We start from the raw sequence: 13617 nt of genomic DNA on the forward strand, positions 1-13617 counted from the left end.
AAGGTAATACTATTTTTAAAAGACTTTTTTTATTTTTATGTATTTCTTTTTGGCTGCACTGGGTCTTCATTGCTGTATGCAGGCTTTCTCTAATTGCAGCAAGTGGGGGCTACCTCTCTGGTTATGGTGCGTGGGCTTAGTTGCTCTGCATGTCCCCTGCACTGGCAAGTGGATTCTTAACCACTGACCCACCAAAGAAGCCCTGAAAGTACCATTGTTGAAACCTACTGGAAGATTTTAATTGCAACAGTAATTTTTTATCTCACGTAACCTGTTTAAAGTCACAATACCAAAGTCAATTAATGAAAACCAGACACTAGCTTTTTAGACTGAGCCGTAGGCTTCTATTGCTTGGCAAATAAAAGACCTAAGAGGCTCTATTTCTATGGAATGTGCTTTCCAAACTCTTCGCAATAAAACAGAGTAATGGAGGGTGATGATAGATGATATTCTACTTTAAATTACCCTTTTTATGGTTAAATCAAAAGACTGCCCTTAAGGAATCTGTATCTATGTTTTGAGCTCAATAGCATTTTGTCAGCAAATCAGCCTAGGAGAATCCAAAACCTGAACATGCATTTGAAGACCTTTCTGTGCTCCCATCCATAAACCTTGACACACTCACCCTCAGCCCAGCCCCACTCTGGTCAAGGTTTAGTAAAATCACTGGATAGTTCAGCAGTAATGAGTTTTTAAGCAACTGGACCCACTCTTATGTGCGGGTATACACTTACTGTGCCACACCAAATGCCTGCAATCAATTTTTAATTGCAGCAACAGTAACAACTAGAAGACAAAGCAGGCAACTCACTGAGAAGGAACCAAGACTCTTTATTACAATGAATGTCCATCATGAGCTTGACTTGTGAAGAACCGTGACACAGAGGAGTCAACCAACCAGCTCCCCTTTCTCAGAGAGACGCTCTTACCTCTGGGACGTTTTCTTATATTTCCTCCTGTGGGAAAAGAAGCATAAACACAGATCAGAAGAGAGTTTGCTGCAGGTGGTAGGTGAGAAAAAGCTTCAGTGGGGATGGACACAGAGGTGATCAACTGTACAAAGTTCTCTCTGTGAGGCCGGTGGATCTCAAAGCCCACTTAAAAGTTCTGTGTTACAGAATGTTGAGCTTGAATGCAGAGAACCACAGTCTTGGCAGTTACACACAGCATCCCCAGAGGATGTTCCGCCCTTTCCCCTCTGAGGGCACTGTAGCATCTTGGTTGAGATCAGACCTTAAAGACAGCAAGAACCAGGTTCAAATCTCAGCCCTTCAGCAGGTTCATGGGGTTGTTGAGGAATAAGTGAGCAGACGCTTGCAAAGCATGTCTTATACCTGGCATATTAAATGGTCAATAACTATTAGCAATTCATACTGTCATTATTGTTACTATTATTCCCATCAGCTTGTAATGAAGTCTCTTTAAAGATTTGCCTTTTAAAATATAAATGTGTAATCATGCAACTAGACCGTAAGATCAGACATAAGGTCTTCACAGAAGGAAGGAGTAAGGGAGAGGACAATGGGAATGTCTAAAAGCAAAAGTGGTGAGAGCAGCATCAGGGACTTGCTACTTACTGGCTCAGCTGTGAGCTCGGTCCCCCAGAAAAACAAGTCCCAGGAAGCACAGTGGCTGGAGGTCTACTCCACCACTCCTATTTACGTTCCTCATTTAGCCAGGGGCAAATCCTTTGGGCATGGGGCTTCTCAATCTATCAGAGGGAGGTTACATCTGCCCTGTCTCTCTTACCTGGGTCATTGTGGCATTCAAGGAGGAAATGGCCATAAAAGTTTATTTTCCAATGTATCCCAATGTTTTTCATGTTTGTGTCAACTTTTGTAGATTTCAAAGACCCTCAAAAGAGTTTTAGAAGACTCTTTACTGGAGGGTACTGGAGGAAAAGAAGTGGTAAGAGAGGAAAATGCACCTCCCAGGAGCATCTCCAGGAAGGGCAACGCTTCCCAGTTGTCCCTGGGTCCACACCAACATTCCCATTACAGTCACTGCACCAGGAAGCCAAGCCACTGATTTGCTAATAGAACTGTAAGTTGCACATGCTTTAAAAAAAAAAAAAAAAGGCACAGACGTGTCAAATTCAGAATCCCTACAACCTATGACACTTTGTTCAAATGAAAACATATATGACGATGTGACATGTTAAATGAAGTAAGCCATGTATGGCACCAAACCCACAGTGTGATCTTGACCTGATATGTACAAAGAAAACACACCAGAGTGATAACCATGAGCCCAGGGTATTGAATCACTACTTTTATTTTTACTTGCATTAATTTTCTATATTTTCTATTTAAATGAGCATTTCTATTTTCAATGAGCATTAAATGAGGTTGCAATTAGAAAAAAATGTATAAAATATTCACACACCTACATACACAGTCACATATACAGATATACATATCTATAGGATGAACACAGAAATATTTCCACGTTTGAATTATAACATATAGGTAGGAAAGAAGATCAACTAACAGTTGACCTAATGAGTTTGGCTTGGGGTTGAGAGTAAACTACCTGTGTTCTGATCTTGGCTGTGCCACTCAGCTCTACAGTGTTGGACCATATATTTGACCCCTCTGAGCTTCAGTTTCTTCATCTGTAAAATGGGAATAATCAGAGCACCTCTCTCAAGACTTTACAGTGAGAAATAAAGATCACCCACCTGAATTTCAGCTCCCCGAAGGCAGATTTTTTATATGCCTCTCCACTGTATCCCTGGAGAAGGCAATGGCACCCCACTCCAGTACTCCTGCCTGGAAAATCCCATGGATGGAGGAGCCTGGTAGGCTGCAGTCCATGGGATCGCTAAGACTTGGACACAACTGAGCAACTTCACTTTGACTTTTCACTTCCATGCATTGGAGAGGGAAATGGCAGCCCACTCCAGTGTTCTTGCCTGGAGAATCCCAGGGATGGGGGAGCCTGGTGGGCTGATGTCTATGGGATTGCACAGAGTCGGACACGACTGAGGCAACTTAGCGGCAGCAGCAGCAGCCACTGTATCCCATCACTTAAAACAATGTTTTGCACTCCCTCCAAAAACTGTGATGAATGTGCACTGACCATCCTAGACACCCCTCTCCAGCAGTGACAGCTCACACTCACCAGGCAGTAACAAGGGCACAGGTTTCATCTACAGGCACAGAGCACAGTGACCCGTGGGTGTGACCCATGCCCTGGAACCTCGTTAGAACTGCTGTCTGACAAACCGAGCTATGAAGTGTTTGGCAAGACTGGAAAATAACCCACTGAAAGTGTGCAAGGACCAAAGGTAAGGGGACACTCAGACCAGATGGATTCCCCTGGTTCCCACCCAGAAACTCAACTAGTTCTATCAACAAAGGGCATCTTCAGAGGCCAGAAGAAGACAACCTTTGCTATTGGCTTCCACAGAACTCTCCCAGCATCTGCAAAGGACCACATACCAACACCACTGAGAACCCTGAGAGCATCAAAATGGACAAAAATAAGAAAAGCTTCCATTTTCAGCAACTACTAGTAACAAACACTTAACATATATCACTGCTGCTGCTGCTGCCAGGCAGAAGGCAAGAACACTGGAGTGGGTTGCCATTTCCTTCTCCAATGCATGAAAGTGAAAAGTGAAAGTGAAGTCGCTCAGTCGTGTCCAACTCTTCGCGACCCCATGAACTGCAGCCTACCAGGCTCCTCTGTCCATGGGATTTTCCAGGCAAGAGTACTGGAGTGGGGTGCCACTGCCTTCTCTGACATGTATCACTAATCCTCATAATAACCCTGCTAAGATCCACTCTCTGAAAGAATGTGAATTCTAAAAAAGGAAATTAAGACATGTTACCAAAAGTGTTACTCTGTTATAACAACCAAGACTGAGACATGGCTCAGGAAGCTTCGGCAAAGAGGTAGTTTTGATGGACTGGGGCAGGGGTGGTGGCGGCGGTGGGGGAGGGTTGGGGTGGACAGAGTTCAACAATGAGAAATATGTAAGAACGTGGGGCAAGCAGGTGAGGAGGGTATGCCCGGTGGCCTCAAACCAGCTCACCTCAGCCAGATTCGAAAGCAGATAGCAGGTTCTAAATCTAAAAAGTGCTCAAAACAAAGCTAATCAAGAAAAGTAATAAAGAAAAAGAGGACACCAGAGAGAAGGCGGCTCACCTCTTACATCACTCTGTGGAAAGGTGATAGGGCTCTGGAATGTGATAAACCTGGTTCAAAACCCAACTTCTCCCTCGCTAACTGAGACTCAGACAAGCTCAACACTAAAGCAAGCTTTAGCCTCCACATCTCTAAAATGGGAAGAATGAGCTCAGAGAATATAGTGTATTGAATTACCCGGCACAGTGCATGCCATGTAAGGGCCATTCTAAAAGGTTTAGGACCCTTTGCCCCTCATTTTCAGTTTCTTGAGCCTAGGGGTCCTGTCATAGGGCTCACTGTATCTATCCCGAGAGTGTGCACATCAACCAGCACATGTTGGCATGCAACAAATGTCTGCTGGCAAAATAAATAAATCATCTGTAGCTGTCACCCACAACTACCAAAATATGGGTTGTGCCTTTGGTAGACCCAAAAAAGAGAGACCAAAAATCTGATTTGCAGTCCAACTCACCTCCCTGACACGCACTCCCCACCATCATCAATGCATTCCTGAACTCACACATTCTTAAGTTCTCCCTTCCCATTTTGTCCCATTTAGACAGACAGCTCCCTCATCAAAAGAGACCCAACCCAAACAGTGTCCTCTTACACTGGAGCTGAAAGGTCACTGCTTAAACACAAGAGAAAATACAGATCTATGGAAATTGCTCTACTCAAGATCCTACTCACTGATCATCTTGACTCAGCAAGATGGTGAGGCCTGAGTCCTATGCTTTCAGCTGAGAGCTGAAAACCTTCCTCCTGAAAACCTTCTAGGGCCTCCCACACTGGATCATCCCTTTTGTGTGTTCCATGGTGACTGAGCTCATCTGTTACACTGATGGCAAGATCGATGGCTTGTCCAGTATCTGCTAATGGTTCTCTCTTGCCTAACGTGGTGCTTAACAAATGACAAGTGCTCAATACACTGATGCTGTGTGAATGAGTGGATTTATCAAGACACTAACCAAAATGTTTTCTTTCTACTCATTTTTATTCTGTTCAGTGATAATTCACTATAAGCAGTGAGGACATCTACCACAGACATGGTTTTCTACACACAGGAGAAATGCAATGAGAGAAGGCCTGTGAGGTGGACAGTGGTGGGATGCTCACAATTGTTGAGCACCTCCTCTGTTCCTTGTCTGTTACCTAAATTAACTCACTTTGACCTCCAACAGACCTTAGGAGATTAACGTCACTTTATAGTTGATGGAAGGGATGCCCAATGGTTCAGCAGGTAAAGAATCTGCCTATAGTGCAGGAGATGCAGGAGATGCAGGTTCAATCCCTGGGTCAGGAAGATCCCCTAGAGAAGGAAATGGTAACTGACTCCAGTATTCATGCCTGGGAAATCCCAGGGACAGAGGAGCCTGGAGGGCTACAGTCCAAAGAGTCACAAAGAGTCAGACATGACAGAGTGACTAAGCATACACACATACTTGATGGAAATGAGGCTCAGAGAGTTTAAGTAACTTGACTAAGGATACAGAATCCTGAACCGATTGAGATAGAAAGCAAACTCTGAAGCCCTCCAAGAAAACTGAGGAAATTAGTCAAAGAAGTCAAAAAATGCCTGGAGGAAACTCAGACACTAGACAAACAAAGCCGACAATAGAAATGTACTGGGCTCTTCCATCCAAATGCAGGAAATGAGCTGGATTAAAAACTGGTTTATTCTTGGCCTTTTGTTTTTAAGAACTTCAACAGAATTTGCCCCGAAAGACAAAGGAAAGGTTTTTAAATGTTTTGTTTTGGTTTCTCAAACTTAAATTTATAATTTTTTGAAAATTAATACATCAGAAGTCCCAAGATTCAGGTAGCTAGACTAAGCTGATTCAGACCACAGAGAATGACCAAGCTGCTGTGCTCTGGAATCTGGGCAGAGTAGGGGATGGAGAGAGCACAGCCCCACACCGAGGCAGAAGGCAGGACGTCTTCATGAGGCCAGACTGAGGAAACTGCATCCATGAAAGTCTGGACCACTTTGCAAGCTCTGTTCCCCAGAATGCACTCTACCTTACTCACATACACACATATATGGCATTGGTCATTTGTTTATTTATTTGTTTAAGCAGAGGCATTATGGCATAGTGCTTGAGATCACTTACCTAAGCTAAATCCCTTCTCCGACTTACTGTGTCCAATAAGCTATGTGACCTTTGGCAACTTACATCACTTTCGCAACCACCAGTCTCCTTATCTGTTAGATTTGGGTAACAGTAATGTGTACTTCACAGGCTGATGTGAGAGATGAATGTAGTAGTGGGTGTAAAACATTCAGCACAGTGCCAGGCATCCAGTAAATGTTCAAGTGCAAGTCAGCTGCTGTATTTATAAGAAGAGTATCACAAAACTAATAATGATTTCATAGGTTTCCAAATTTTGTTTGGAAAAAGAATAGTCTTTCAATGATTAGAAAATTTAAAATAAAAAAAAGTTTAAGATTGCTTTCTAAAGTAGAAAAACTGAACACTCCCAATTCTCCACATTTTAGAACAGCTGGGCCACAAAGAAAGCAAGTGCTAATCTCAGTCCTACTAAGTGGAGAAGGAACTAAATCCTTGCCCAGCTCTCTGTGTTCGCCCATGCCTACGGGAGCCTGCAGGCTGTTCATCCTGACACCCATCCAGCAGTGGTCCCTGTTAGCCTAGCAGATCCACACACTTTCCTCTAATGTCAAAGCTGGATCATTGCTCAGAAAGAAAGGGAAAAGGAAAAAAAAAAAGGAAGAAAAGCTAAGCATTTAGGAACTAGACACTATGATAATCCTTAGAAATATCTAAAATGATCTTTTAAGAAAAAACCCTTTTTATTGATAATTCCCGAAAGGCTAAAGCCCAGTGAGTTGCTTACACAGACTCCCTAAGCATCCTCTAGAAGTTACAACTAAGCACAGAGATATCATGCTATAACTAGAATCAATGGTGGACCACATCCGTTCACCTGCTAGGCAAATTAAAAGACTCCTGGTCTTCACTGAAAAATCAGTATTTGTTTAAGTCTGGAATGTTGCTATGGAACTGTGGATTGCCTGAGAACTATCAAATAGTGTATACATGTTACGTGTACAGGCAGGTGTACAGAACAGGGGAAGTGATGAGCTCCCCTGGAAGCCTTCAGTCCCCTTACGTCCAGCTGAGCACATTCTGACAAGTGGCTACCGAGGCAGGAGCAATACCAAAAATCAAAGAGCACTGACCCCCAATATTTAAAAAGGTTCCTTAAAGCTGTCCATGACTGTGTCATCTAGATCCTTAACTTCTAGAATATTGTAAAAGGTTCCTTAAAGCTGCCCATGACTGTGTCATCTAGATCCTTAACTTCTAGAATATTGTAAAAGGTTCCTTAAAGCTGTCCATGACTGTGTCATCTAGACCCTTAACTTCTAGACCTTGAACTTCATTTTACCTCTCTTGGACCCAGTCAGAGAGAGAAGGGATGAAACTAGGCCAACTTAAGGAGTGGTTCCAGCCACAGTAAACACAGTAAAGTAGAGCCAAAAGCCCAGTAGACTCAGCAAGGAAATAACAAGAAACAAGGAGTGGGGAGAGCAAGGATGCTTTTAAAGAGCTTTGTTTGCTTTTTGGTAGCTAGGAGTTTCCAAAGTACTGGACACACCCACAACCACATGTAAGTTTCACATACTTCAAAGTCAAACAGAGGACCTGGGAATCCTTCCTGATAGCCTGGGTGAGTGAGAGCCAATTAAGCATTGAGGTTAAATCATGAAGTGCCTGGCAGTCTCACTTTTTTAAAGTGAGTATCTCTGAGTAAGAGCCATATGGTTACTGCAATAATGAGGTTTATAAATAGGCTTAATATTCAAACAATCTGGCTTAGGAAAACCAAAACTTGTGCTTAGGCTCCAGGTTGACAGCAAGATACCTCCCAGTTGAACACAAGAAGGTTTTCTGGTCTGGGAAATTTAATACGCAACAACTCCACATGCATGGTGAGAATTCCAGTTCTGCCTGAAATCTTCTCTGGGGTTTCTGGGCAATAATGACTCACACTGCTCCAGATCCCATCAGATTCCATCTCCATCCTTCCTTACTGAGATCACTACTGCTACTGATACACAAACAGCTTTGGAGATTTTGGTTCTCAGGCCTCAGTTCCCTCAAGGGAGAGGAGATTGGGGGACAGACTCAGAAATAAAAAGCACACAGCAAGACTCAGGGAATTAAATACACATTCTCACAAGTTCAGGTCACGTGTGGCTCATTCGTGGGAAAGTGGACTGGGATAAAATGCCACAAATACCCGTGAAAGAAGCAAGGACCTGCGTGATCATCTGATCCTCTGGTTTTGTTTTTTAGTGGCATATGGGGTACAGACTTAGCAGAACTGGATATCCCCAGAAAACTCCACTGAATCTGTCTTAAACTATTTGTACAGACTACATTAGATGTTGCTGAAAATGGAAGGCCCTTGTACATTTCTTCTCATTTCTACCAGTGATTTCATATTACATGATACCCATGTTAAAACCTAGATTTGCAAAGCTATATATTCTAATTGCTTAACGGATTTTCCCATTTTTTATTTTTTAATGTAATTTTATTTTGATCTTCCTTGTTGCTTTATTACTTTGTAAAATTTTATTTATTTATGACCATACCACTCAGCACATGGGACCTTAGTTCCCCAACCAGGGATTGAACTCCCATCCCCTGCAGTGGAAGCACAGAATCCTAACCACTGGACCACCAGGGAAGTCCTCCCATATTTTTAACAAGTAAATACCAATGAGGGGAAAAAAAAAAATATATATATATATATATATACATGTGTGTATATATATATATATATATATATATATATATATATATATATATCAATCTCCTGGCACATTCAAGCAGACTATTTGAGGGGGGAAGGAGAAAAAGATATTAGAGAAAGTGAGTCTTTCTTCTCTTACTCGCTCAAATATTTCTTAACTGATAAGCTATAGGATGAAAAACCATGTGGGCAATGATTCTATTTTCCTGCTCTGTCAAAGATCCAAGGCAGAACAAAAAATAATGAAATGACATAAACTCACTTTCACCTGGAATAACCCAACAATTAGGAAAGATTTGTTTCTGCTTCAATTTTCTAAAGAATTTTTCTGCCAGATTGTCTATTGGGGAAAATTGTCCTATAGATTCATACTCTTTCATTTAGGGCTCTTAGAAAGTTAAGATAATGTTTGGGGACAGCAACTCCCAAAGTATAGAATTCCAGTATGTTTAAACTAGTGATGAGATCAAAGTCAAATGAAGGAAACCTTCAAGAGAGTGGTTTGGGGTTGAGGATGGTGAATCAGAAAACTGAGAGCATATTCATCTGAAACAGATCTGTGCATAAGATACTCAATGTTTAACTCATTTCTGGGAGCAAATGTGTTTCTATCTAGTTCTGGCTTGGTTGTGGCAAAAAGAGAAATCTCTAAAGAGAAGATTTAGTTTAAACTACACGACCCCCAGTGGCTCAGTGGTCAAGAACTCACCTGCAATACAGGAAACAGGAGACATGGGTTTGATCCCTGGGAAGATCCCCTGGAGGAGGGCATGGCAAGCCACTCCAGTATTCTTGCCAGGAAAATCCCATGGACAGAGGAGCCTGGCAGGCTGCAGTCCATGGGGTCGTAAAGAGTCAGACACGGCTGAAGCCACTGAGCATGCACGCGTTGTGCATGCGAGAGTGCACATGCGCACACACACACACACACACACACAGACCCCACAGGAAGTCCCATCTATACCAGCAACAACTCACAGTCACTCCACACAATCCCCAAGGCGCCCACATTCTCACAGGCCTGTGTCTTCATCGCTCCCTGTCCCCAGCCCCATCATTTGCCTGCAGACAGCTGTTGAGACACAAATATCCAAATCTCCTGGTCATGCCTGCTTCTCTCCTGGGCCTGGGTTAAAAATTCAGCACTCAGATTACTGTCTAACAGGCCCCAAAATATGATCCCTCCCAAAAGAAAGCTGAAACCTTCCTCTGAAAAGCATTATTTGTGAGCAGATCAAGCACTGTTTCCCTCTAGCTTAACATCCACTGCTTACAGCTGTGCAGTGAGCCCATCAGTGGCACCAGTGAAAAAATATAGAAAGGCTGTTAGAAAAAGAAAACAGAAAGTAAATGCCACACTTGTAGATGTCCAAACAGTACTTTTTTGCATAAGTGATCTATCCCTCCATTCACATATTTACTTACACTTACAGTGTTCTAAGTACAGTAAAACTGTGTGGGTGGGAATGGGAGAGATTTTTGTGACCTCCTTCCTGGAAGCCTGTCTCCTGCTTAGATAAACATCAATGAGAAAAGCTGAAAACAAAAATATTTCTTAGTATCTGTGACGACACTGCCAGAAGGGAGATAAATCCAAAGGACTGAGACAAAATCTCACTCTGCAGATATAGTCCTGAAACCAGAGGAGGGGTGGGTTTTTAATTGAATTATCCAGAGAGATGCTTGAATTTTCTACTCTATTTTTCCCATGTAGATTTAGCCAGAACAAAAATGTATCTTCTGCCAAATTTAACTTCAGAGGCCAGTCTAATGTTTTTTAAGCCTTTCCTATCTACTCCTGTAGCACTCCTTCCGTCTTCCTCCCACCTTGTTATCATAACCTGCTCCTGGCAGAAAGCAGCTGTTGGTCATTTATAATTTCAGGTGAATGTTAAGTCAATACAACAGCTCCTTGAAAGCAGAAGTCCTTGTTTCCTCCAAAATCTTCTCTCACAATAGAATCATCTAGAGAAGGCTCCTGTCTGGACATACACTCTACAAATTTCAGCAATTTAAACACGGCAAAAGTAAGGTCAATGCTCAAATTACAGGGGAAAAAAGCCCACTCACCTACCAGATGCACTTCTAGAGACCACTCAGAGCTCCGCAGTCAACCGAATGAATAGGTTGAGCATTCCAACTAAATTCTCCTCAGCCACAGTCACCTTCACTGAAACTATTCAGACTCCCAGAAACAACTGCTTTGAACAGTTCTTCCACTTTTTCAACCATGACTAATTTCAGTCAGTGGTTTCATAGGCAGAATGGCAGTTCTAAACATTCATGAGGCGTGATTTACAATGTGCTGTGTGTGCTCAGTCGCTCAGTCGTGTCTAACAATTTGCAACCCCATGGCATATAGCCCGCCAGGCTCCTCAGTTCATGGAATTTTCCAGGCAAGAATACTGGAGTAGATGGCCATTTCCTACTCCAGGGTATCTTCCTGACCCAGGAATCGAACCTGTGTCTCCTGCATTGGCAGGCAGACTCTTTACCACTACACCCCCTGGGAAGCCCTGATTTACAATAATTCACCCTTATATTTCACAAATCAGCTACAAAGGCTGTTGTTCATGAAAATGTTTATAGTTTCTCATAGTAACAGACCAGGCTCCAAGTAACAACCTAGAATCTCTGCTGCTCTGCTCTGCTAAGTCGCTTCAGTCGTGTCTGACTCTATGCGACCCCATAGACGGCAGTCCACCAGGCTTCCCCATCCCTGGGATTCTCCAGGCAAGGACACTGGAATGGGTTGCCATTTCCTTCTCCAATGCATGAAAGTGAAAAGTGAAAGTGAAGTCGCTCAGTCGTGTCCAACTCTTAGCGACCCCATGGACTGCAGCCTACCAGGCTCCGCCATCCATGGGATTTTCCAGGCAAGAGGATAGTATAGTAAATATAAAATATTGGAGGGGGGGTAATTTAAAGACTTGTAAGACCTCTTAGCATATTAAAAAGCAGAGACATTACTTTGCCAACAAAGGTCCATCTAATCAAGGCTATGGTTTTTCCAGTAGTCATGTATGGATGTGAGAGTTGGACTGTGAAGAAGGCTGAGCACCGAAGAATTGATGCTTTTGAACTGTGGTGTTGGAGAAGACTCTTGAGAGTCCCTTGGACTGCAAGGAGATCCAACCTGTCCATTCTAAAGGAGATCAGTCCTGGGTGTCCTTTGGAAGGAAAGATGCTAAAGCGGAAACTCCAGTACTTTGGCTACCTCATGCAAATAGTTGACTCACTGGAAAAGACTCTGATGCTGGGAGGGATTGGGGGCAGGAGGAGAAGGGGACGACAGAGGATGAGATGGCTGGATGGCATCACTGAATCAATGGACATGAGTTTGAGTGAACTCCAGGAGTTGGTGATGGACAGGGAGGCCTGGCGTGCTGTGATTCATGGGGTCGCAGAGAGTCGGACACGACTGAGCGACTGAACTGAACTGAACTGAACTGAAGACCTCTTAGAGCCATCCTCAGACAAGACTCAGAGAAGTAGAGAAAAAAAAAGGGGGGGGGGGATATTAATCTGAATTTGAACTACTAAAACACATCGGGGAGTAGTTTTAATATTAGTAGACTAATATTCCACTGCTAGATTTATTCAGTGTCTCTAAAGTGTAGGAAAAGCCTTGGTTATTTAAGAATTTTGGGTGTTTGGAATCTGGATAAATAGTATTTAATGTTCTTTGGATGTCCAATAGTGACTTTCAGCCAAAATACATCCTCAAGTTGATTTTCATGCTTCTAGTGGCCTCAAGGGAAAGGAAAGCTATATTTTAATTGAACATTGAATACTGGGTCCCTGCAATAGGCCTTTGGAAGGGAGTGGAAAAGAATGGTGGGGGGACCACTTCTGGATGGCTTCCCAGGTGGCACTAATGGTAAAGAACCCACCTGCCAACACAGGAGACATAAGAGACACAGGTTTGATCCCTAGATCAGGAAGATCTGCAGTAAGAAATGGCAACCCATTCCAGTATTCTTGCCTGGAAATTTTCATGGGTAGAGGAGCCTGATAGGCTATAGACCCTGGGGTCACAGAGAGTCGGATACGACTGAAACAAATTAGCAGGCAAAGAGCTGTCAGGAAAAGGGCCATGAATGAGGCCGAGGTGATGTGAAGGGTGAGCACTATCGCAGAACTTTGGGTGCTCCAAGAGTCAGAGGCCCAGTGTGTGTGCCACAAGACACCTTGGGAGCAGCAGCACAAGGCTGCACCCATTGGACAAGCCTATACAACAGGATGGCCTCCTGCAGGGTGTAGGGAGCTCCATCCACCCAGCCAAGCTCCACCAGACCCTTCTGCAGGGGGCAGGCTCCAAGCTCCTAGCCTCACTGCCTGGCTCACGCCCAGCAGTCCCCACAAGGTCCAAGACAAGAGCCTCATTCCATTTGGTTTCCTGAGTCGTGGTCTCTTTCTGCCTTTAAAATAGCAGAAACGACCCCACCTAGCCCCCAGGTTTCTGTCTTTGCTGCAAACCCATGTTGTAATGGACATGACACCATCAGTCAATACAAGGGATCTTAAGCAAAGCCATATAAATGTGCCTCACATTTAATCATTATTTTTCTTAGTCGTCCCTCCAAAAGCTATGAGGTGGGTCATGTGAGCACGTTCCCTCCTTAAGAGGAAACAGGAACCAAGGAAAATGAACCAAAGAAAACTGAAGACAGAAAATGGAGCTAGAAATGAAGAAAT

At 43.3% G+C, this 13617-nt stretch overlaps 1 protein-coding gene across 6 annotated transcripts in view; it reads right to left on the reverse strand.

Moving 5' to 3' along the window:
- PDE1C (phosphodiesterase 1C) overlaps positions 1-13617 on the reverse strand; it is a 539682-nt gene that overhangs the window by 313413 nt on the left and 212652 nt on the right. For 2 of the 6 annotated variants that reach the window (XM_070369505.1, XM_070369506.1), the window contains one exon: positions 930-956. The exons of the other annotated variants lie outside the window; for them this stretch is intronic. In XM_070369505.1, coding sequence (XP_070225606.1) covers positions 930-956 — 27 coding nt within the window. The remainder of the gene's footprint in view (positions 1-929; positions 957-13617) is intronic. 6 annotated transcript variants of the gene reach the window in all.

Source organism: Bos mutus, chromosome 4, assembly GCF_027580195.1.
Source record: "Bos mutus isolate GX-2022 chromosome 4, NWIPB_WYAK_1.1, whole genome shotgun sequence".
Classification (NCBI taxonomy): Eukaryota; Metazoa; Chordata; class Mammalia; order Artiodactyla; family Bovidae; genus Bos; species Bos mutus.